The 26231-nt window shown below is 42.5% G+C and overlaps 2 protein-coding genes and 1 long non-coding RNA gene across 6 annotated transcripts in view; 1 reads left to right on the forward strand and 2 right to left on the reverse strand.

Annotated features, from left to right (window-relative positions):
- The window catches only part of LOC143371638 (putative peptidoglycan muropeptide transporter SLC46), a 160202-nt gene that overhangs the window by 76424 nt on the left and 57547 nt on the right, over nucleotides 1-26231 (forward strand). The window lies entirely within an intron of this gene.
- Nucleotides 15863-16448, reverse strand: LOC143371695 (uncharacterized). Its single transcript, XR_013086093.1, has 3 exons — nucleotides 16288-16448; nucleotides 16148-16196; nucleotides 15863-16075 (listed from the first exon to the last, which is right to left on the reverse strand). It is a non-coding gene; the product is annotated as an uncharacterized LOC143371695 (long non-coding RNA).
- Nucleotides 19786-21619, reverse strand: LOC143371648 (uncharacterized). Its single transcript, XM_076817090.1, has one exon. It carries the CDS (start codon nucleotides 21617-21619, stop codon nucleotides 20282-20284), a length of 1338 nt encoding a protein of 445 aa, XP_076673205.1. The 3' UTR covers nucleotides 19786-20281.

Raw genomic sequence — 26231 nt, forward strand, 5'->3', positions numbered from 1 at the left:
GGTATCGCTTACATCCTTTGGGTTTTCCTCTGGTGCCTACCCGAGGTCTCTCGGGCCAGATGGGATTTTACTACCCGTTTCTTTTGTTCAAAACCGCAAAATCTCGAACTTTGAGGCCATTTTTCAAGGTGATATGATTTCGAAGTTAAAAATGGTATCAATATATTCGGCTTTATCCATTAAGCTTCTTTAATTGTCGGAGATTCAAACTATAGTTAGAGCACGGCGATAAACACCACGGTACGCCCTGTTTCAAGTAGGTGTAACGGCTTGGTTGGCCGCGCTCGACAAACTTCCAATATGATAATACATATTGTTCGCTTTGACACTTTGAAAAGATATTGCAAAGTTGTATATGAATCGCTTGTTGCTAGTAAGCATACTAGTAACATTGCCAGTCTTTGTGTAACGGGAATAGCGTTCTTGACGCGAGTGTTTCTTCATCATTTTAGGTCTGATGAAATTGATTAAGTGTTCGAAATCATCAGCGGATATGCGTCCGAAAGATTTAAACTCTACTGTGCTTAGTTCCACTTTTAAGTTACTGAGCACATTACATCCTTCTTGTTTCCTATTTTCATATAATTTCGTTATCCACTATGGTCTTTCCACTTTTTCTTTATTTTACTTTTTTTAAAACAAAATATGTCACTAAAAAAGTTGCACTTGCAATGAGGACTTCTTCCGTACCGAGGTGGTGAGTGTAATCAAAGTATGCTATTGTACGGAAGCGACAGTTCATTCAAACACTTAGTGTGTTACAGGACTTCCCTCGATCGATTATCGTCCATCGTCTATTGTCTAGCGTCTACCGTCCGCGCCAAGTGTGTTATATGTGTCGACGACTAAATCCAGTTTAGCGTGAAAAATCGTAATTTTCCGAACCGAAACCGAATACTGTTAATTTCCAACCTCCGCAATTGGAATGTGTATATGGTCTACATCTTTAAATAAAAACGCATGTAAATTCCCCATTTTGTACTACCTTTTAAATTTCCTTTTTGCTTTTTGTAATACATGGTAATTTTTTTATATAAATCCGTCTCATTTTGTTTCGAACCGGTCTCTCCTAAGTGCCACATTCTGATTGGAAATCCTGTATAGGTTTAGACAAAAGCCGTACCCCAAAATCAATCCTGATCTTTGCTTCGTAATTCTGGTTACGACCAAATTTCAATAATCATTTTTCATATTTATATTTCATATTTTCACATATTCAACCGCTCGGTCGCTAAAAATTCAAACCCTTCACATAACAGCCTACGTTTAGTACATACATATTATTGGTTGTTTTGTTGCCGTCGGAGGAAGAATTCAAGGGTAATGTTGGTCAAACAAGATTTATTGAGATTAGATAGGATCCATGGATTGGATTGGTTAGGCAGGGTTAAAAATTCGAGATCGGATATTTTGTCTAGTTACGTTTCTACAATATTTTGTGGGCTATACTATGAGTTCCGCATTCTACTTTATTTTAATCAGACGTTCAGGAGTTACTCTGTAGTCTCTCGTTCGATCGACGCCCAGGTATTATCGCCGAACTCTCCATATCGAACGGACACACAGGGGAGTGGAAACTCGCTTTTTGTGGCTAAAAGTTAATTTTTCAAATGTAATATTGTTGCGAGCACCTTATGGACATAGCCTGCTGGTGCTCGCGATAGCGACAAGAAGACGATGAGAAGACGGCGATCGTATTGATGAACTGTCATTTGAGAGCCAGACGCCATTACGTGCAGACGGATTGAGATTACGTCATTTCTATATACTAGACGTTCCTGTTCGTTTATTACACAAAAGTGTAACAGTGGTTTCAGAAGTGGGATTCGCGTCCGCGGGTCTGGAATGTGCACCAGATCTTCTTCCAACGCAGTAGGAGACTCCACCATGCGGGAAATGTTCGAGAACCTACAACAAACCATCGTTGGTCAATTTCAGGAGCAGTAGAAGCAGGGAGAGGCCCGCTGGCAGTGAGAAGAAGTTTTACGACGGGAGTGAGAGACCTCCACAAGGTCGGTTTTCGAGGCTCGGATGTCTGAAATGGAAAACCAAATCCAGGTTGTAGTGTCTTCATTACGGCACACTAATAATTCGGTTAAGAACGGCACAGTCGCCCGGGGTCGTGCGACGGGGAATATTGTGGGTAGTGATATGCAGACTGGTGTCACTGGCCCCGGTCTTTCGACTGTCCCTGCCACTCAACCGCCTGGCTCTGGGGAGATTCCGGCTCCACCTTTTTCCCGCGGTCGGGGAAATACGCTTATAATTTTGCGAATTCCTGCATACAATTTGGAGAGAGCATTCTTGAAACGTACGGCTTTCGGAAAATGTGAAAAAGAAAAAATCAATTTTTTCCAATTTTTTACAGTGGTCTGCCCCCTTAAGTAAAGACTTGTGCCCAGAGAAAGACATCGAAGCGACGAGACTTGTCATTCGATCCACCGCAGGGGGGGGGGGAGAAGGTTTTCGGGAAGAAGCGTTCTCAAAATGGTAGATGACTGCATCCTCGGAACAGCACTTTTGCACAACCATCACTGTAGCATTGATTTGTCCAGAAATGTGCTATCTCTTCCAGAAAAGCGAGATATAGGCATACGGGAATCAACTCACGGAAAGGAGAAATAAACGGAAGAAAAGAGAGGAAAAAAGCAAGCGTCCCGCGACATTTGGAAGAATTGTTCGCACGCTGTTTTTCGTGTTTGTTGAAAAAGCAGGAAAAGCTATTCGCCGAGCTTTTCCACGAATTTCAGGATGTCTTCGCTAAGGATTCGAGTGAAATCGGGAAATGCCACCTGGTCAAGCACACAGTTAATACTGGGGATTGCCCCCCCCCCCTAATAAACAGGCACCGGGATGGTTGCCTTTACATCGTCGAGTGGAAGGGGAAGAGTTGCTGAGGAAGCTGAAGGCTCAGGGCATGATTGAAGAATCGCGGAGTCCGTGGTCTTCCCCGATTGTCCTTGTAAAAAATAAGGCTGGATCCATAAGGTTTTGCGTGGACTTTCGGCGCGTGAACGAGACCACGAAGAATGACTCGTATCCTCTGCCCTGTAATGAGGATACCCTGGACGCTCTTGCCGGTTCTTCGTGGTTCTCCACAGTAAATTTGCAGAGTGGTTACTGGCAAATCTCCATGGACGAGGAAGACAGGGAGAAAACTGCATTTTCAGTGGAACAGGACTGTGGCAGCTTAAAGCCTTTGGACTCTGCAACGCCCCTGCAACTTTCGAACGCTTGATGGAGAATGTACTTGATGTCTTAACTTGGAAGATCTGCTTGGTCTACTTGGATGATATCATCATCTTTGGAAATGATTTTGAACAGTAGCTTGAACGTCTTCGGGTAGTGTTTTCACGTCTGCGTCAAGCTGGACTATTGTTGAGCCCAAGAAATGTCCGTTCTTCTGCCGGGAAGTGAAATACCTGGGTCACATCGTTACCGTAAATGGAGTGAAGACTGATCCGGAAAAAATTAAAGCGATTTCTGACTGGCCGCAGCCAAAGAATGTTACGGAGTTCAGAAGTTTCCTAGGATTGTGCACCTATTACAGAAAATTTTTGAAGGATTTCTCTAGCATCACTAAACCCCTGAGAGGCCCGTTTGGCAGGACGTCGCCCGTTTCTCTCCACAGATGAAGTATTACTGGTCAATTTGGGACTCGTCGGCAGTTCGTTAAGGTCTATTCTTCCGGAAGTGGGAATCCAACGACGGTGTAACGGCCTCGTGGCTTTTGGTGGTGCTGCGTGAAAGGGTTACGGAAGTGTTGAGGGAGTTCCATCATGCTCCAGCTGGACACTTTGGTGTGAACAAGGCTTTGGCGAAGATACGTCAGCAGTTCTTCTGGACTACGTGTCGGCAGGACGTTGAAGAGTGGTGCCTGCGATGTAACGTCTGTGCGGCAAAGAAGGGACCACGAGAGAGGGGAGCGGAGAACCTGAGATTATACAACGTCGGAGCTCCGTTCGAGAGGCTCGCAATCGACGTTGTGGGTCCGCTTCCGCGGTCCCATTCCGGAAACAGGTATATGCTGGTTGTGGCGGACTACTTCACGAGGTGGACTGAAGTGATATCGATGCCAACGCAGCGAGCTCTCACAGTGGCGGGGCTCTTCTGCAAAACGTGGTTTGCCGACATGGGGTGCCTTTGGAGATTCACTCGGATCCAGGAAGGAACTTTGAATCCTCGGTGTTGCGGGAATTGTTGAAGCTGCTGGAGATAAGGAAAACGCGAACACCTCCTCTACATCCCTAACCCGACGGACTGGTAGACCGTTTGAATAGGACATTGCTCCAATACCTCGTAATGTTTGTTTCAGAACACTAGCTGGATTGGAACGAATGGATCCCTCTGTTCCTTCTCGCGTACAGATCCGCACGGCACGAGGCTACCCAGCTAACACCAGCAGTGATCTTCTATAGCCAGGAACTACGTATTCGGACTCATTTTCTTCGGCATAAACTCACCAATCCATCGGTAATACTCTCACCAAGATGTAACCCGTAATATGAAAAGTTTCGTATTTAATACTGAATAACTCAATTCGCCGTCGACCGAGGGTCTCCTCCTGGTGCGCTATTTCAGTCACTCTCGGTTTACGTCGATCAGTCTTCTTGTCAGAAGGTTCGGACGGGGGTCCTGATAAGGGTCAGTTTATTAGGTGATAACTACTTCCTCTGCCCCGGTTTATTGAGAATTCCCCGGTCCTAAATCTTTCTCGATAATCCGGGGAAGACTGTACGTGGAACCGCTCCTCTAGCCCTGTTGCCGTAGATCTTGGCCCCTCCCCGGTACGTGCTTACCAAGAGGTCCGCCCCGACTAGGGGGACAGCAGCCGGAAAACGGCACCCCCAACCACCAGTCGGACAAGCGGTGCGACTGCTTGGATCGGCTGGACTGGATGTCGTGGAGACGGGAGCGTTAACAGGACGCACTGGAGGGTTCTCTGGGTTAGCACCAGATGCCTAGAAGAGGAATGGGACCATCACGAGGTCAAGACTTGAGGGAGGAAAGACGACCAGAAGATGAAGATGAGCTGGGGGGGGGGAGATTCTAGGGGGATTGATCGGGGAACGGGTCGATAACACGCTCATGACTAGTCGTGATCCCCTGTTATCGTACCCATTTCGCCTTTTCGTCTCCCCGGTTCTATTCAGATTCGATGCATTCGGCACATCGTGATTCCAGTTAAAGTGTTGCCGCCCGTTTATTAGGAAAGCCGGATGCTTGCTGCCTGGAGGAGTTCCGGAGGGAATCCGGAATGGCGACATCCAAAGAAGCCCAGATGCCCTGTTCCAGCAACAGAAGAAAGGAATAGCCGAGCGCAAGTGAGGAGACGGACTTCACACTTCCGCAGACGAAGATCACAGGAAAAGAAGAGGAATAAAGAAAGGAAAGGAAAATAAACGTCATTCAGAAGTTCCAGCCGCTGGTCATCAGGACTCCCCCGCCCGTCTTTACCCAAGAAGAGGATGCGTCGCCATAGAAAATGAAAAGCCCCTCTCAAGAAAGAAGTGCTCAAGACCGAAGACGTAAGTGGAGGGTAAAGACGCGGAGGCTCAAAGTTTGATCGAAGCATTACATCGAATAAAAGCTAGTGAAGGAGTATGATGTTAGGCTGCGTCGAGGTAAGACGTATCCACAAGCGCGTGCTCGAGAGTGCGATCAAAACTAATCAAAGTTAAAGTGAAAAGTTAATATCGAACTCATTATTCGGTTACATACGTTGACAGTTTAATCGGAAGCACCGGTTGCACTCAGTTTATTTTTACCTTTAAAATAGAGTGAGCCGCAAGTGTCTCTACTTACAGAGGCATTTGCACTTAGTGCTCGTAACTTAACATGGATTCAGCACAAGCATCAATCAATCCTACCACAGTATGGTACGCAAAAATGGTACAGCAGATGGGTTCTCGACTCCATAGAAGATTTTTCAGTGCATGATTACACAGTGGCAATCGGTAATTTAATCTATTCAAGCAATATCCGCTATGTATCACGAATATTCCATGGACGAGTTTGTTTATATTTGAGTAGTAAGGAGCTAGCGGACAAGGTTACAGACAACCACACAACAGTAAAAGTTGGATCTCACACATTGGAAATACGACCACTTATTTCCAAATCAAAGCGGATTATAATATCTAACATGTGTATCGCGAATGAATTTGTAATCGCAATAAACAAAGCTGAAGGAGAATCATAAAATAAAAAGATAATAAAAAAAGCCAAAAAGTCAGTAGGTAAATCAGAGGAAAATTCTGTAATATCCTCCATCAGTGATGTTACAGAAAAACTAGAGCCAGCTAGACAACAATTTCTTCTCAATGCTCAACAGTATCCACTGGATTTCGAAAATATTTCGCAATTTCTGCTAGAAACGCACGGCAATTCTGATATAATAGGTGTCACCCAAAAATACACAGCGGACATCCCAACGGTACTCAACATGCTTACCGAAATATATGGTCTTCTCCAGGACCGAAGTATAAAAAGTCGCATTATCAGAATCAAAAAACGAATTCAAAATTCAATTACAGGCGAGGCCAGTAGCGACTGTCAGAGCCTGACTGACGATTACGATACACAATAGAACAATAATGGTTCACCAAGACCCATCTTTGCAACCACAAGAAACCGACTGACAGCCGCTGCCAAACCACCGATTTTCCAATCTGCGTGAACTTTTCTGGAACGCAAGAAGTATATTAAAGCATAGACAAGAGGTAGAGGTTGTACTGAGAAAGTTGGACATTCTCGTGTGTGTGGAATCGTGGCTAACGCCGGAAAAAACTTACAGTTCACTGTTTTTTTTTCATATACAGGGTGTCCCAAAAATGTCGGAGTTCCTTGAGAAGGGTAATTCAGGGGGTGATTTGAAACAACTTTTTTCTTAGCGAAAATATTGTAGGAAGCTTCATTAATGAGATATTAACAAAAAAAAACCCGACCAATCAGAGCGCGCGCCTTCCGCCCGAGCTCCCGCGGTAGCGTTGGCTACGCGGTAGGCGGCTGCGCATGTACTATGAACGTACGAACAAGCAAGTCGGCATGCATCGAAGGAATCCGCGTTACACAGTTTTTTAAAGTGAAACGTCTTTAACCGTGGTAGCTTATGTTTTCTCGAGTGTAACGGAAGTATGAAACGATTCCGCCACCAAGATACCCACTACTTCCGGTTACTCCTACCCTGCGAAAGTGTGAACGCGTCAGAGGGACCGAAAGCGAACGAAGAACGGTACAAGACAGATGAGGCGTTCATACTTTGTCTCGCTCCGTCGTTTGGGCATCTGATATTCCGTGATTTGCCTGTGTGACGGAGTATCAGGCGTCCGAAAAACGGACGGAGAAAAGGTATAACGCGTCGTCTTCTCGTACCGTTCCTCGCTCGCTTTCAGTTCCTCTGACTCGCTCTCGTTCCATCTAGCTCTCGCCTTCGGCAAAAAAGGAGGGAGAAACTATCGCTCGGAATAGTAGATACACCCCCTCTACGTTGAATGCTCACCGCCATGCCGGTTCCGAGTCGCGAGCTTTCAATGAAAAAAATACAGTACAGAGGAAATTCTCGTATGGCGTGTGCAGAAGTCGTATTAGTGTAATAATAATCACCAATAAATTAAATAAAACTCACCCTTTCGGACATTTCTTTCCTTCCTTTCCTTCCTTTTCGGAAACCTGTGTCACTAAGTATGGTCACTATACCGATCCTGGTCATCGGTGGACGAAAAGATTTATAGTAGAGTAGCGCCCAGTGTTCTGCTGCTCGCAGGTATACGACACCACCCAAAGGTAAGGATCGCAACGTCAAGTGCGTCAGGCTTAATGTACCGAATATTCAATTCACTGCACTGTTACTAAGACTGATAACTTAATTTATTTTTTATGGAACGTGTTGTTCCTACGTAATAAAATTGGTGGCCCCGAAAGGGGCCGATTACTGTTAGTTGAGCAGTTACTCGATGTGACTACCCTCAGCGTCTATGCACGCCTCAGCGCGTACAATCACTTGCCTTTGGACGGCCAGCAATGTTTGCGGCGTAATATTTGCTACTGCAGCGTGAATTCGAACAACAATGTCTTCCAGTGTATCCACTGACTTCCGGTACACCTCATCCTGAAATGATTGTTGTACAACAAATACAAAACGTCAGTAAAAAAAGAATACCTATAAAAAAAGTAACAGCAATAATGAAATTACCTTCAGGTAGCCTGAGAAGAAAAAATCCAGCGGGGTCATATCCGGTGACCGTGGGGGGCCACGCAGCAGGACCGCCGCGGCCGATTCACCTGTCCTGAAAGGTTTGATCTAGGTAGTCACGGGCAATTTTAGCATAGTGAGGTTCAGCCCCATCTTGCTGATAGAACATGTTCCGTCGGATCTCATTTGGAATATGGTCTATGAGATCCGGCAGAACATGCTCTAAAAACACTTTAAACGCTGGGCCGTCTATCCTGTCCGGCAGCATGTACGGCCCAGCGATGTAATCACCACAAATACCGGCCCATACATTAATCGACCAACGGACTTGTGCTTCGGGTGTCCGAAGCGCTAGTGGTTTCTCATCGCTCCACACATGCCGATTGTGGGAATTGAAGCACCCTTCAATATTGAAGAGTGCTTCGTCCGCCCACAATATGTATTTGCAGAACGACGCATTCCGTTGCACTTCTCCCAACAGCCACACTGAATACTCAACCCGCTGGTCGGCATCCCCGGGGTAACATAGCTGTACGGATGCAACATGTTTTCCCTCAGAGTTCGGTGTACCGTCATTCTGCTGCCACTAGAAGAAAATGCAGAAACATCCACTATTAGATAACATTTGTATTCCTTAATTAATAATTGCTGCAGTTATCTTGTACTGTGACTTACTCTAGGCGGCGGCTCAAGTCGCACACGCTTACGGTTGGGTCTCCGCCTATGGCGCCCAACACGTTCTCTTCTACCGCAAGGTTCTACCCATGTCACTGCTTCGCGGCATCATCGACCTCGTCGAGTGTAATCTTGACCTCAAACGCCTAATCATACCCTCGCTTGGGTATTCCCGTGCCAACGCTCGCACAGTAACACTTGCGTCCCCGTTGTTCCGGGCGTACACCCAGAACATCGCGTAATATTCTTCAGCAGTGTACATTTCTGGGATGAGATTGCTAGCTGACAGGCAGGATTTTTTCTAAGCAACTTCCTCTACCCCCAAGTAGTTTCTCTCGTTTCATTATAAGTTAACTCCCACCAGGACGGCGGTAGAGAACGATTTTCTACACTTTTGAATAATTTATGGCTTAGCTGGTTCCGCCTTGTAGCAGACGTGAACTCAGGGTATCGGGAAACGGGAACAGGAATGGTATGCCTTTTCTTCTTTATAGCAACACAAAGACTTTCTGTTTCTCTTCTCTCCGGACCCTTTCGAACCGTAACATGTGGTGTCTGCTGTCTATCTCGAAGCAATGGGTACATTGGCCGTTAAAATGACGGAGCGCTAGCTTTTGTGAAAGTGTAGGATGGTTCGTTCGTTGCACGTCTGCGAAGCACGTGTGTTTCGAAAATGTGCTGGCTTCTTTTTACCTAAAGCCTCTTGTCCTGGTGGGAGTTAACTCATAATGGAACGAGAGACCCTACTTGGGGGTAGAGGAAGTTGCTTGGAAAAAATCCTGCCAGTCAGCTAGCAATCTCATCCCAGAAATGTACTCTGCTGAAGAATATTACGTGATGTTCTGGGTGTACGCCCTGAACAACGGGGACGCAAGTGCTACTGTGCGAGCGTTGGCGCGGGACTACCCGCGCATCGAAACCCCAAGCGAGGATTCACTTAAGCATTTGGTGTCAAGATTACACAAGACGGGGCCGATTTTGCCACGAGGCAGTGACATGGGTAGACCCAGAGCCGCGCGGAACCTTGCGGTAGAAGAGAACGTGTTGGGCGCCATAGGCGGAGACCCAACCGTAAGCGTGTGCGACTTGAGCCGCCGCCTAGAGTAAGTCACAGTACAAGATAACTGCAGCAATTATTAATTAAGGAATACAAATGTTATCTAATAGTGGATGTTTCTGCATTTTTTTCTAGTGGCAGCAGAATGACGGTACACCGAACTCTGAGGGAAAATATGTTGCATCCGTACAGCCATGTACGGGTGCAACATTGTCACCCCGGGGATGCCGACCAGCGGGTTGAGTATTCAGTGTGGCTGTTAGAAGTGCAACGGAATGCGTCGTTCTGCAAATACATATTGTGGGCGGACGAAGCACTCTTCAATATTGAAGGGTGCTTGAATTCCCACAATCGGCATGTGTGGAGCGATGAGAAACCACTAGCGCTTCGGACACGCGCAGCACAAGTCCGTTGGTCGATTAATGTATGGGCCGACATTTGTGGTGATTACATCGCTGGGCCGTACATGCTGCCGGACAGGATAGACGGCCCAGCGTTTAAAGTGTTTTTAGAGCATGTTCTGCCGGATCTCATAGACCATATTCCAAATGAGATCCGACGGAACATGTTCTATCAGCAAGATGGGGCTGAACCTCACTATGCTAAAATTGCCCGTGACTACCTAGATCAAACCTTTCAGGACAGGTGGATCGGCCGCGGCGGTCCTGCTGCGTGGCCCCCCACGGTCACCGGATATGACCCCGCTGGGTTTTTTCTTCTCGGGCTACCTGAAGGTAATTTCATTATTGCTGTTACTTTTTTTATAGGTATTCTTTTTTTACTTACCTTCGGGTGGTGTCGTATACCTGCGTTCAGCTGAGCACTGGGCGCTATTCTACTATAAATCTTTTCGTCCACCGATAACCAGGATCGCTATAGTGACCCAGTGACACACGTTTCCGAAAAGGAAGGAAAGGAAGGAAAGGAAGGAAAGGAAGGAAAGGAAGGAAAGGAAGGAAAGGAAGGAAAGGAATGTCCGAATGGGTGAGTTTTACTTAATTTGTTGGTGATTATTAGGTGAGGAAATAAATTCTTTCCGATTTTAAAAAATATGAAAACAACTCAATTATCGAAATAATTTCCATTATTGTTAATTACCTTCTGGCATTTTTCTGGCAGCTTACGAATAACACCGCGATAGAAATTTGGTAGCTTTGTAATGATTACGTAAATCCAATCGGAAAGAATTTATTCAAACACCTAATATTATTTTTTAAATTTAGTTATGTTGGCCGTTATCAAACTACGAATTTTTACCTCAATAACAAATTACAATCACTTGACGTACATTTTCTGTTACATTACCTATTAGTTTATGCCTTATTTGAAAACGAAATTTACGTATTTATTGTCCTCTTACTTCAAACAATTATTATTTAAGTTTCTGCTTTAAAAAAAAACTGTGTAACGCGGTTTCCTTTAAATGCATGCTGACTTGCATGTTCGTACGTTCGTAGTATAAGCGCAGCCTACCGCGTAGTCAACGCTACCGCGGGTGCTCAGGCATACTCCTAATGACATCGTAGAGATTTCAATATAATAGTATGTTACAGATCTCCAGGTTTAATTCTCTCCCAAACGTACTGGGAACAAATAGTTGATAATGCTGTGAAAGATAAAAATTGCATACTTATGCGGGATTTTAATGCCCATCACAAGCTATGGATTTGTTCGGACAGTGATAGTAACGGCGAAAGTCTCCTACACGCCATTGACAATCACAATCTATTTCTCTACAATCCAAATTCATCTTCACACATAGATCTTCACAGAAACAAAAAGTCAAATATTGATCTCATATTATCAACTATAAACATCGCAGATAAAGTTCACGTAAGAACTCACGACGAAACTTGGGAATCCGATCATTACCCTATCTTTATAGATATTATTACTGAAAAAAATTATTACTACAAAAATCCTTTAAATTGCAGTCTATTCGTACCGACTGGAGTGAGGTCCTAACGTGTTTAGAAAATTCATGTGCCGAATATCTTACAACGAACTATGATCTATGATCAGCTAGTGAAAAATATAAAACCTTTGTTTGCATAGTAGCAAAACCCATTAAAGTCAATACTCCTAGGAAGAAAATTGTTATTCGCTTTATACATAGAAATCCCGTTCCGTGGTGGGACTCCGAATGCGACATAATTAAAAGGCTAAGAAGAGCTGTCTATAAGAAATGGGAATTCTCAAAAGAATTGGTCGATTTAATAAATTACAAGAAGACAATTGCTCAAGCTAAGAAAGTATTCAAGACAAAGAAAAAGGAAAATTTTAGGGAATTTACAAAACGCATTAATTTTTGTACTGATGTTAAATTTACTTGGAATAGATGCAAAATTTAAAAAAAAATGGATTGAAACAATCTCAATGCACGTAACAGATAACCTACAAGCAGAAAGCCAAATTTTAGCCGCTTCTAATAAGATAAACCCTCCATGTGTCTCAACCGATCTAAATTACTTGCCCAAACGTAAATCCAATGAATTTTTTTATAAATATTTAGATCTAACTGAGTTGAACTCGGCCCTTGGCTCGCGTAATTCTAAATCAGCCCCAGGTGTTGGCGGAATCAATTATGAAGTTCTTAAGAATCTTTCCTTGAAATATACACTAATTCTATTAGATATCTACAATCAAATATACGTCACAAACGATTATCCATTGGATTAGAAACATTCTTATATATACTTCATTAAATAATCCGAGGGCAAGTATGTTCGCCCGGTTGCTCTTTCTTCGTCCCTCTGTAAACTCTTTGAAACATTAGTTAAAAACAGATAACAGTATTGGCTTGAATATAACAATTTCCTCTCTATCAACCAAACTGGCTTCCGTAACGGCCAATCATGTGTAGACAATCTTGTAAAGCTTAGCCTATGTGTAGATCAGGGTTGACTAACTGGTGGCTCGCGAGCCACCTAGGGCACCTCCGCCTTACTGCCACGCTGAACGGCCCCCTCCATACCGACCAAACTCTGACGATCGCAGTCGATACAGTATTGTCTCGTTACCGACTCGCTGGTCGGGACCGGCGTTGAGTCGGTATCGTGAACAGAACCCTAATTCCGAGTGTTCGTTTCTCGCTTCTTTCTGGCCGGAGGGGGGAGCGAGATGGAACACTGCGTGCGCGGCGAGCGTGCGCGATGGTCGCAAGCGCTTACCGTGGGCACGAAAACCGCTTCGCAAAATCTTGACGCAGGCCCGTCACAAATCTTTTTTGCGCCCTAGGCGAACTTGTCAAATTGCGCCCTTTATTATAATACATTTATTTGAGTTTATTGATGACCTTACTCTGAATTTCTATTCGTAGTTTAAAACAGTTGCAATGCAATTTGTAATATTTTATTTTAAGGTATATTTTCAACAATACCAGCAATGAAAATACCATTATGCACCTCCTGTCGACTTTCCGCCCTAGGGAGTGGCCTAATTTTGCTTATAGGGACAAGCCAAGCTTACAGGCAGAGATCAGTATGTACATAGCCAAAGAAAGTACATATATAACGCGTCTTAGACTAAATAAATCATTTATACTTTTGAAAAATGAAATTCTAATATTTTCGATTTTATGTACATATTTGTAATAACTAGGTCAAATTTCCTAAATGAAAGGAAGGCCAATTTCGACGTCCTTCGTACAATTATGTATGTGCTCCGACTGCGCATGAATTGTTGCTTGGTTGCTGATATATACAATTGTACGAAGGTCGTCGAGATTGGCTTTCCTTTCATTTAGGAAATTTGGCATAGTTGTTACAAATATGTACATAAAATAGAAAATATTAGAATTTCATTTTTCAAAAGTATAAATGATTTATTTAGTCTAAGACGCGTTATATATGTACTTTCTTTGGCTATGTACATAATGATCTCTGCCTGTAAGCTTAGCTTGTCCCTATAAGCAAAATTAGGCCAATGCCTAAGGCGGAAAGTCGACAAGAGGTGCATAATGGTATTTTCATTGCTGGTATTGTTTAAAATATACTTTAAAATAAAATATTACAAATTGCCAAGTTCGCCTAGGGCGCAAAAAAGACTTGAACCGGGCCTGCGTCAAGATTTTGCGAAGCGGTTTCGCGCCCACGATACGCGCTTGCGACCATCGCGCACGCCCGTCGCGCACGCAAAGGACAGAGTGTCAGGCGTCCGAAAGACGGAGCGAGAAAAAACATCAACGCGTCGTCGATCTCGTACCGTCCTCGCTCGCTTTCAGTGCCTCTCGCTCGCTCTCGTTCCATCTCGCTCTAGCTTTCGCCGGGCAAGAGTGAGACAAAAGTGGTGGGGATAGCGAAGAGTCGGTATCGTGTACACAAAATCCAGTCGTTACCTCCTTCTTTCCCTCTCTCTTTGACTGCGATCGTCAGAGTCTGGGAGGTATGGAGGGGGCCGTTCAGCGTGGCAGCAAGGTGCAGGTGCCCCCGGTGGTTCGCGAGTCAGTCAACCCTGGTGTAGATGAAGGGTTAATTAACAAAAAAGACACCATAACCGTATTCTTGGATGTTCAAGGCGCGTTTGATAATGTTAACAGTGGTATCCTGATAAACAAACTGATAAACAAACAATTTATCACATATCAAAGAGTAATTCATTCAGATATATTAGGTAACGAAACCAGACTGGTTCATAAAGGAGTCCCTCGAGGGGGCGTCCTTAATCCCCCTCTCTATGTATTATACGTTTCAGATATAACAAACAAGTTACCTAAGCACATTTCGGTCTCACAATTTGCAGATGATATTGCAATTTATTCAAACATATCTCCCTTCAAAAAATGCAAAAATCTCACTAAAAAATCATTAGTAATTATTAAAAACGATCTGCTATCCCTGGGACTGGAACTGAGTCCACAAAAAACAAAGCTGCTTCATTTTAATAACAAACAGATCAATCCGGGTCGGACTGAAATTAAAATCGATGAGCACGTTATCAAATTTAGTGTCTCTACCCGCTCTCTGGGTATCACTTATTTTTATAAGATGTTTTTCACCCACCATCTACTATTACCCGGCCGAAAGAAGATCCCCAAGAGGCGGGCTCGGGCGATACAGTCCGTTGCTATGACGATTGGTCGAATCACCTATTTGGGCACACTTTTAAAGACGCGGCACACTTATTTTGGTTATTGGCTGAAGTAGGCACATACATTGTCGCACCGCGCGACGAAGAGAGCGAACAAAACACATCGAGATCGGGTGGAATAGAGCGATCTGACCGACGAGCGCCAAAGCAATAGCGTAGGCATCTCAGACGGTTAACCATTAATATATAATAACATAAAAATTTCCTTATTTTTCACAATATATTCAGGAAAGTATTATCATTGGTTTGGTTAGATTTTTCTGATTAAAATAAGCCCAAACGCAATCTCGCACAGATTGTTTGAAAAATAAGGAAATTTTTTTTTTTTTTAAACTTGCACAAGAGCTTCGTACGCTCTCATATTGATTATGGATGTTTTGTATACTTTTCTATGCGCGCAAATTTAAGAGAACAACTAGAAAAGATACAATATTCAGCAATCAGAACCGCCTTAGGCTATCCCAGATAACCATCTGTCTGCAGTGTGACATCAGACTGGTAGCAGAGTCTGGCATGAGAGCGCAAAGTCTGCACGTCAGAACCGTATTCGTCTGTGTCCGCATTTGGCTGCGTTCTGAGCGGCAGATCCTGATGTCAGTGCCTGATGTCAGATCGACAGCATATCCGCAGCAGATTCTGCCTTCTGCTTGACACAGCCAACAGCGCCATCTGAGGGGCAGAATTACTAAACAATTCCCTTAGCGTGACGACACATGGACGACCCTACGCACCAACGCAAATGTACCATTATTGCTGCAGGTGTATCCCTACTCATACATAACCAGCAAACAGATTGGGCAGTTTATTAAATAATTAATTCTTCTTATTTCCAAAAGTATTTATTCTTTAATATTATACAGGATTTGTAATTGTTACAAAATAATATAATAATATAAGTAGTACATATAAATCCGAAGAGGAATTTTCAATATTTGAATTTACAAATCCATATACAGTACGTCCCGTAACTAGTGGTACCTATTAGGTGCGATATTAGAAAATTTTCTATATTTTCGACTTCTTTTATGTGTTGAATCACCATATTCCGTCTTGTGTTAGCGCTGAAAACAAATACAATATTAGTATAAAATTAAACGTAACGTATGAATAAACAGGATACATGCGATACTTACTTCAGCTTCATCTCTACACAGTACACACCCTAGGCTACAATGCATGCTCCTGCGAACATTACACTTTATAAGAAAACATTTGTTAAATTATTATCTACGAAATAAGACGTTAAACATTCGTACTTCGCGCATAACCCTACTTTTCTGTCTTGCAGATAATATGAATCTCGATTTCGGCGACGTAGATAATTGGAAATTATTCAATTCCATAATTACGTTCGCCTTCTGGATACTTCGAGATGATTTGTCTGGATATTGATGCTTAGAATCGCATGGAATATTCTTCGAGCGTTCGTTTTCAACCACAACAGATACTCTACCACTGGATACCACTTCGAACAAAGGCTATGTAGATGTACCACGAGTACCAATGTGGCGGTACGATGGACCGGCTGAGCGACGCTCGGATTGGCTGCGCCATACTGCCGAAACTCGTGATTGGTCAAGACTGTACGTCCAGTTTGCAGTCGTTTTCGAGTTCTGAGGTTGCAGTCAGTGGCACACAGTGGCAGCGGCAGTCAGTGACGGCTGGTGCCTGCAAAACCTGGCAAAACTGAAGAAAATTCCAAGCATATAATAGGTACCACTGGTTACGGGACGTAATGTATATGGATTTGTAAATGCAAATATTGAAAGTTCCTCTTCGGATTTATATGTGCTACTTATATTATTTTGTAACAATTGTAATTACCAATCCTGTATATTATTAAAGAAAGAATACTTTTGGATATAAGAAGAATTAATTATTTAAGAAACTGCCGAATCTGCTTGCTGGTTATGTAAGGGTAGGGATACACCTACAGCAATAATGGTACATTTGTGTTGGTGCGCAGGGCCGTTCATGTGACGTCACGCGTAGGGAATTGTTTGGCAATTGTGGCCTTCAGATGGCGCTGTTGGATGTGTCAGACGGGCAGCAGGCTCTGCACCTCAGACCGCAGCCAAATGCGGACACAGACCACAACGGTTCTGACGTCAGACTCTGCGCTCTCATGCCAGATCCTGCTACCAATCTGATGTCAGACTGCAGAAAAATAGTTATCTAACAATTGTTAATTGAGACAATAATTCAGTCTCCTATGTAGTGTAAAAACTCGTGACATTTCAAATTTGGATAACTTACCTTATTTGACACTTAGCAGGTTATGATCGATTAACACTTGGTAGGTTATAATTCAATAGTATATAGGTATGTGTACAATGACGAACGAAGATCCCTGCCAAATAATCCCGAGAGTCGACAAACGAAACATGTGTTAGTGAAGGTGTGCATGTAACGCGTATACGCATTATTTTGACGAAAATTTTGAGTGGAAAAGAAGAAGAAGAATCATAAGAAAAATCTTACCGTTTCCGACAGATGCATGAGACGATATTACGATATCTCTGTCATGCGTGGACCGATTTTATTGAATTTGGTCTTATTCGAAAGCTTGTATGCGGTTTACATAAGAATAATGCCTTCAAATTTAGGAAATATTGCTGGCGTGATTGACATATTAATAAAATAAGTTTCAGGTAATGTTGGATTACCCGGGCGACGAGAAAACGATACGCGGCAGCCACAGTCGACATATACAGGGTGTTGAAACATGTGCTTGGCGTCACGACGCTACCGCGTCGGTAGATATTTACTCGTTTCGTCGCACATGCGTACACTATTTTATTAATTCGGCTCAAGGTCGCAGCTGGTCGCAGCTGGAGTTTGCATTTTTTAAAACTAGAATGTTTAGTGATTATATGGGTATAAACCATTTTTTAAACAATTTCGAACATTTTTGGATATCGAGAAAAAACATTTTTTATTGACAGATTGAAAAACATAAATAAAATCATTAAATTTTGGGTTTCTTTCACATGAACAACTTCTTAACCATCAACCCCGATGTGTAGTATGATGGTAGAATTTTGTTTCATTATTATAATACTAATTGCAGAAGTACTATATTAATAACATAAGATATTTATCGAAAAAGCCTGATCTTTAATTGAAACAAAACTATTTGTTGATACTTTCTTTTATTATTCGTCTTTTCCTTATAACTTGGAAACGAAACGTTTCCCATACATTTTACTTAAACCACTGTAAAGGGTATTGCATAAGGTAGCAAATAAACAGAATAAAATTAATTTTTATTACAAATAAGTTTTAAAAAAATGTAAAATAAATAAATGTAAAAAATATTAGATTATACATCATTGGAACGGAATAATCTTTTCATATTTTTTTGCCGCAAGTTTCATTCCGATATCTTAAATAAAAAGACCCAAAAGGCGGCAAATTTTAAATCCGGCTCACTGTGCGGCGTCATCACGCGCATGCGTCGCGTGTTCAACTTTCCCTTCCGCTACGAATAGTTTGACCACCGAAACCATTTCCTGGCAACGCTGATGAGTTCTTACAATTTGACGAAAACAGCTCCACACATTTCGTAGGGACTCGACGCAGGCCTCGTGTCACAGCCAATCACAGTTGCCCGCAGAGCCAGGCAAAGCAGGAAGTATCAGGCGTCCAAGAGACGGAGCGAGATAAAGTATCAACTCGTCGACAAGGCGTCGTTTGTCTCGTACCGTTCCTTGCTCGGTTCGTGTTTTTCTGACTCGCTCTCATTTCATCTCGGTCTCGCCTTCGCAGAATAGGAGTGATCCAGAAGTGGTGGGGATAGCGTCGAGCTCCTAACGTGTAGCCGAAACCGAGCTTGTAACGAACAAATGTTATACAGTCTATTGTAGTGATTTGTAGTGATTGTATGTGATTTCCAAAACCACCGCTCCTAAATCTGAAGTTTTTCATGAAGTCGGTATTTCAGTACGTGTGACATGGACTCTCATAAAACGATATGTCTATCCTATACTTCTTATATTTCGTCGATGGTATCTGCATATCTGTAGCTCCAATATTATGTCTCTACATCTATCCAATTTTTATATTTACTCTCTTCTTAACTTGTCGTATTTTTTTCAGAAGCAATCCTACCAGTGCACGATTTCTGTTTTTCGTCATACTTCAATATTTGAAATTAATGAGGTACAGGGTTATCCAGTTAACACAAAACCCGCACGGACGAGAACAGATGAATGGTGAAGTAGTCGCAGAAGTTTTCGCGTCGGTTTCCCCTGTATCTGAGAACAAATGTCGGGGCGATTGTCTGAAAGAGGCCATGCAAGGCATCTGTTTTCGCGCGCGCGCGTTTTCTGAGTTAAGGGGGGAGCCTGGTGTAACTAAATGAAAATCGAGGCATTTTTCGGGAATTTTTTTTAAAGAAAGTATTTGATAGATCTTTCTGAAACTTTCAGGATATTGTAGTAACAGGTTAAGGTATATAAAAAAAAAATTATTAAAAAAGAGCGGCAAATAACAAAGTTATGCCCAGTCCGTTGGCGACGCAATTATTGCACTGCGGGCAACGTAGCGTCTTTTGGTTTCACCTGAAACCAAAAATCGAACAATTTTCTTTTAGTTTATAAGTGTACGCACAGAATGAAGAAATTTGAAACTTAAAAGATGCAAAATGAACAAATGGCGGCCCCTTGAATAAAAAGTTCACTGTTTCCAACGAAATTTTGCCTTAAATATCTAAAAAAAAGTTATTTATTTAAACAATATCATTATACTAATAACTTAGTACTATGAAGAAAATGTTCACAAATATCCGTGCACAAGGCCAAGTCGATTGGTCGAATATTTTTTGAGTTACATTGCCCGCAAAGTATAAAACTGTCGTTTCGAGAAAAACACATTTCAAGTTTTGTGGTAGCCTGGCGCTCCGTAGCAAAACCGGCTATATCCGCTTTAATTTTTCGAATTTCGTTTTGCGGCTTTGGGAACATATTATCGTGATGTTTAACTATTGATTTATGCAAAAAAAAATCGATTTCTTCGACCCACTACACTAGACTCCCCCCCTTAAATGTGTAAAGAAAGTTATGTATTTAAACAATATCATTATACCAATAACTTAGCTCTGTGAAGCATATGTTCACAAATATCCGTGCACAAGGCCAAGTCGATTGGTTGAATATTTTTGGAGTTACATTGCCCGCAAAGTGTACAACTTTCGTTTCGAGAAAAACGCGTTTAAAGATTTCGGTGCAGATAAATAACACTTTCCGGAAACCTACAGCTGTTTTCTGCTAATCCGCTATGCCAGGTCCATACATTAGACCTTCCTCTTCCTCAAACTCTTCGAGCAGGGCCGCATTTTGTTCCCCACGAGTAGTTCGTTCCTCCCTGATGCTGCTGAGGCTGCGCCGTTCTTGTCTCTTCAGCCGCTGCGCGTCGTGTTCATGGGCGAACATTTTGCACTCTCGGCCGATAATGAGGTCCAGTGCTTGCATTAATTGCAGCACAAAACTATAGCCTTCATTAAATGTGCCAGCAGCCAGGAAAGAAGCGATTTCCACGATTTTGAAGCCGCAGTTTAAATGTTTAGGGGCCAATCGCCATATTGTGGCGTTAAAACTCTCGTTCGCGTTCTGTGTGTGGCCACCTAAGCATCTTTCTAATAAATCTACTCGTGACAAATCTTCATAAATTGGCAGAATGTGCTCCTGTACGTCCGGATGAAGTGCAGGTAGGTGCTCATAACTTCCTATGGTACCTGCAGCTTCTGCAACGCGCCATTTGCACCATGAGTTAGTTCCTGTGGGACAGTTTTGGTGTTGCGGGTTTTCACCGGTGGAAATCATATAATAGAAAGTAGCCATTACAGCCTTCTGCATTTCTTCAACGGATTCGTGGTTCCTTCTTATAGCTAGACCGTAATATTTTGTCAATTTTTTAGTAAGGACTTCTGTCAATTTTCCTCTACCTCCGAGTTTAGCAGATTTTTCTACGCTTCGCAAACGACTTCCCATTCTTTTCTCGACGTGGCCGACACATTCACTTTTTTTTACATCGAAATCATCGCCATAAGGTTGCATGTCCACAATCGCTTTGAATGTCTTCGCGTCTCCGTCACCAATATAATTCAAGTATTTCACTCCGAACTTTTCCTCCGATCTTGAGAACATTTCAACCATGGAGATAACCTCCATTTTTCCTGCGGAGCCGTGATGGTTTATGGAACATTCGTCAGCATGATCTTCCAACCACAGCTTATAATCGTCATTATCTTTTTTCTTTTCCCAATATGTACATGCTTGGCAATAACTCCCTTTAACCACAATATCTATCACCTTACCACTGTAGTATCCAATTAGTGTAATTACACCAAACAGAGAAGAAAAGCCGCGCTTTTTCCAAGATCCATCGCCGGAAACTTTAAAACTTGATGCAGGTCTTCCATTTTCCTCATTCTTCTTTTTTTCTTCTTCAACCGCCTTTTTGCATAGAATATCAAATGCAGTTTTTGCCGTATCATAAAGAAGTTTCACAATATCGTCGTAACAGCTTTTGCTTAGACCTTGTCCAAGATCCATAAGGCCACAAAAAACATTAATCCCTTCTCTTGCGATGCCCAGCATTCTCATAACGAAGACTAGTCTCCGATTAATTTCATAGCCATTTTGGATAAATGGACCAGAACTTATTTTTGTCGTGCCACATGTACACTTGGCTGTTATTTTAAAACCGAGGCCTCGATGTCCAGATTCGTCAAATGTTATTTTTTGTTCGCACTCTTTACAAACTACAATGTTCGCAATGGCACTAAATACACTTACGAATTCGATGATTCTATAACAATGACTCGAATTCACTATCACTGTACTGGTACGCGCGGATTTTAATTTTCTCGCGGAAGTGCTCGTTGTTAGCTGGCGATTTTTATCACAAAATTTATTTCCCAAAAATTTCCTTCGACGCGGCCTATTCGGACGATAATTATCCCTTCTGGTTATTTTATTACCCATTTCAGTATTATATTTCTGCACGAGGTGAAATTCGAACTAACACTCACGGACAGCACAACGTATTTCCTGAGAGAACCGTTTATTCACAAATACTTGTAGAATTATTATACAGGGTGTCCCACTAAGGAGTGGACAGCGCGATATCTCTTAAAGTATTGTCGATAAAAATATAAAAAAAATAGGGAATTGCATGGTTCGAGGGGGCCCATTTATTAGCGCGAACGAATTTTGTTTTCGATTATTATTTTAAAAGATACGATGGTCAAGTTCGGTTTTTCAAATGGAACTATTTTTTTTGAAGACCTGAGTTGATAGTGCGTTCCAAGACAAATTCAATAAGCTTTAATGTATACACTTTATTTCCACTGGTTTTTAAGATATTGCGCTTGCAAATTTACTGATTTTTACTGCAAGAAACCCCTCTGAAATGGCAAAAACCGGGGGCGGTCTTACTGACGCCACGGGTGGCACTGCCTGTTGAAATGGATACTTACCTGCCAAAGGTCTACGCCAGAAATGGCAGGCCCAAAGGCTGGACAATACTTTTCCGTCAGAAATGCTACTTAGGTAGGTACATCTGCGGTATCGAGAAGCGCATCGTTACTTTTATTTCGCACTTGCTTCTACGCTCGGATGGCCGGTTCTTTTGGGAGGGATGCAAATCCGATTAGTTCTGATACAATCTGCTCCCTATGGTTGAAAGTTAGTCTAGCAACTTTCACTCCTCCTAACCTAACCAATCCAACTTGCATCCCTCCCAAAAAAAAAAACCGAGCGTAAACGCAACTGCGAAATAAAAGTAACGATGCGCTTCTCGATACCGCAGATGTACCTACCTAAGTAGCATTTCTGACGGAAAAGAATTGTCCAGCCTTTGGGCCTGCCATTTCTGGCGTAGACCTTTGGCAGGTAAGTATCCATTTCAACAGGCAGTGCCACCCGTGGCGCCAGTAAGACCGCCCCCGGTTTTTGCCATTCCAGAGGGGTTTCTTGCAGTGAAAATCAGTAAATTTGCAAGCGCAATATCTTAAAAACCAGTGGAAATAAAGTGTATACATTAAAGCTTATTGAATTTGTCTTGGAACGCACTATCAACTCAGGTCTTCAAAAAAAATAGTTCCATTTGAAAAACCGAACTTGACCATCGTATCTTTTAAAATAATAATCGGAAACAAATTTCGTTCGCGCTAATAAATGGGCCCCCTCGAACCATGCAATTCCCTATTTTTTTTATATTTTTATCGACAATACTTTAAGAGATATCGCGCTGTCCACTCCTTAGTGGGACACCCTGTATAAATATATTTATAATAAGATGATAAATAATACGGAATTCATTAGAACTAAAACTATTACGATACATCTAAATACGATTAACTACAACACAATACACCTAGTGCGAAAACTCTGAAAGGTTCGATTGGTTCTGTTTGCTGGTCGTAACGACTCTGCCCGCTCTGTTCGTCATCTAGCAAAACTTATTTTTCCAAATAAGACTATCCGCCGAACAGGTATCATTTTACCCATCAAACAGGGTAATTCCACTCAATAAAACGATTTCCCTCCCCCGAAAAGTCCCTGAGCGAGTCGCTGGGCCCGCTGACGCATCGGGTTTTCCCCACGGCCCTGACTCTTTAGTGACATACAATGCGCATACAAGCAAAAAAAATGAACATTAAACAATGTACTATACACAGGCATATAATCGCCAAAACGTTGAAGCTATTGTACAGACCGTATGTCACGAAGGAATCGTGAAGCGGAGAACACCTCACGCTTTCTAGTAAAACTGCGTCACTTGCTGCTCCGTAGCAAAACCGGCTATATCCGCTTTAATTTTCGAATTTCGTTTTGCTAATTTGGGAGCATATTATCGTGATGTTCAACTATTGATTTATGCAAAAAAAAAATCGATATCTTCGATCCGCTACACCAGGCTCCCCCCTTAAGTGGATAACCCTGTATATTTCAAAATATAGTAAGAAGCTGTACACCATGTAATTATCATTTTTGGAATGATATAGCAATATGTAATTCAATTTTGTACCAATATGGTAATTACTCGCGTTAATTTAGCATTGTTTCGTCACGAATATGTATGCCCGCACTCGCTTGCCGAGCACACAGGGTCATCCGTTAAAACTGCAACCTACGCGCGCGCGAACACGCGAAATGGCAACACCGCCTCACGGACGCATTCAACTACTACCACCAGCCCGGCGTTCGGAGGGCTGCCAGCGACCGCTGGATAGCAGTGATGCCCGAGCTTCGAAAATTTTAGGATGGTCTCTTTCAAATTAACGTCGCAAAGAGCTGTGCGGAATTTTCCAGCCCAGGTAAGCGATCCGCGCCGCTCCGCTTTTATGATCGGTTTACCACTCGCACCCCAGATCACTGTAATGAGGTTTGAAAACAATGTCGACTGGTTTCTTACCCGTTTTAATTTCCAAAATTTTAGTTACGACAGGGTTGACGGCGGCGCTATACCCCTGTACGGATTTTTTTCGCCACCTGCGTGTAAAAGCCACAATAATGGCGCATCGTTCCAAAAAATTACATTAACGGAAGCCGGTATAGGCGTGGCGTTCAGTAGCTAAAAGGTTAAAACATTCAGACACAAAAAACTAGAAAAAAATTCAAACACCGCTACAATCAAAGACACGTCCCATTAGTTATATGATGAAGGTATGCACTGCATTAAGGATAAAATCATAAAAAAGAAAACGAGAACAATAGATTCTGAGGTCTGTAGAACTAACACATAATTCAATAAAAATTTAGTTTCTCAATTTATGAAAGTAATGATACAGAAACAACTAGCCTATTATTTATCAACAACATGAATTTTAAAAAGAGCATTAAATACAGTATCAAATAATCGGTTTGTAAAAGCTTTTCGCAACAATTATGCTTAAAAAATTGATAAAAGAAAAATTAAATGAACGTAAAATATTTTAAATTATCCATCATTAAGAGGTAATAATTTTTCTCATTTTTCGGCGCAAATTGCATTCCGATATCTTTTATAGTTCAAAAGTTATACGAAAAAGGCCCCAAATTCTCCAACCCGGGCCTGGAAATTTCAAATAGCTCTTTGCGACGTTAATTTGAATGCCCATTCTAAAATTTTCGAAGATCAGGCATAGATTACGATACCAGACTTATATCACTTTATACTAGTTTCCATGTTTCTTGTATACTAAAGGGTTTTCCCGTTGAAAAATAATAAATAATAATAATAATAATAATAATAATAATAATAATAATCACTGCTGTCCAGCGGTCGCTGGCAGCCCTCCGAGCGCCCAGCCGGTGAATGGTTGTAGTGGAATGCGTCCGTGAGGCGGTGTTGCCATTTCGTTTGTTCGCGCGCGCGTAGGTTTCAATTTTAACGGATGACCCTGTACATATTCGAGTATCGGACCTCACACATGAGGTTATAGGTGGTGTGAGTGGTCGTGATAAAATATCGTACATCCGGGAATTAGTGAACACCAATTGAACTGTATGTAATGTAATTTGAACAGAAAACAGATTTGTCGTGCTTATCGTTCAAGCTCCCAATTCGATCTATTGACCGTTGTTACGAGGTAGAGAAGGCTCTCGTGCTTTCTCAGTAACGTTTAGAGTTTATTGAGATAGACTTTTGTTACAAGATGAAAACCGTGCTTAAGGGTAACGCAATGACGATGTGTTCGAGTCTATGGTCCCTACTGGAGTCTCTGGCGTGGGTGGAGCTCCAGGGGTTTTATACCCCTTGAGGGCACGACGCTTTCGTGTTTCTTGGCGGGAAAATCAGGCGGGAAGATCCTCTTGGAGATCTAGCGCTAAGATCTATTGCGAAGGGTCGGGGAGAAGATCTAGCGCTAGGATCTATCGGGAAGGATGTAACGGGTGGACCTAACGAGAAGTTATGAGTTGGTCCTTTGTCACAGGTTGGGGACGATGTTTGTCTATTGGTGCCAACCTGGCGCATAGCGTAACACCGTCGTATCGCCGGCACTAGTCCAAATCTCATTGGCTCGTTTGTCGTAACGTTCATGAAGAATGTCGGTGGTAGGAGAATGTCTACGCGGAAGAATAGCCGGAAGAATAGCCGGCAGCCGTGACACTATTGTCCTCGCCTAATCTACTCGCGAAACACAGCCCTACCTGGTCTTCGAACGAAACTCAGTCGCTTGCGCCGCAACAAGTATTAAAGTGTATTTCAATATTGTGGGCGTGCTTACAT

This window comes from Andrena cerasifolii, chromosome 7, assembly GCF_050908995.1.
Source record: "Andrena cerasifolii isolate SP2316 chromosome 7, iyAndCera1_principal, whole genome shotgun sequence".
NCBI lineage: Eukaryota > Metazoa > Arthropoda > Insecta > Hymenoptera > Andrenidae > Andrena > Andrena cerasifolii.

Bases quoted from the DNA above. Each gene is read 5' to 3' on its own strand.
- LOC143371648 (XM_076817090.1), bottom strand. From the start codon at position 21,619: ATGAGAATGCTGGGCATCGCAAGAGAAGGGATTAATGTTTTTTGTGGC.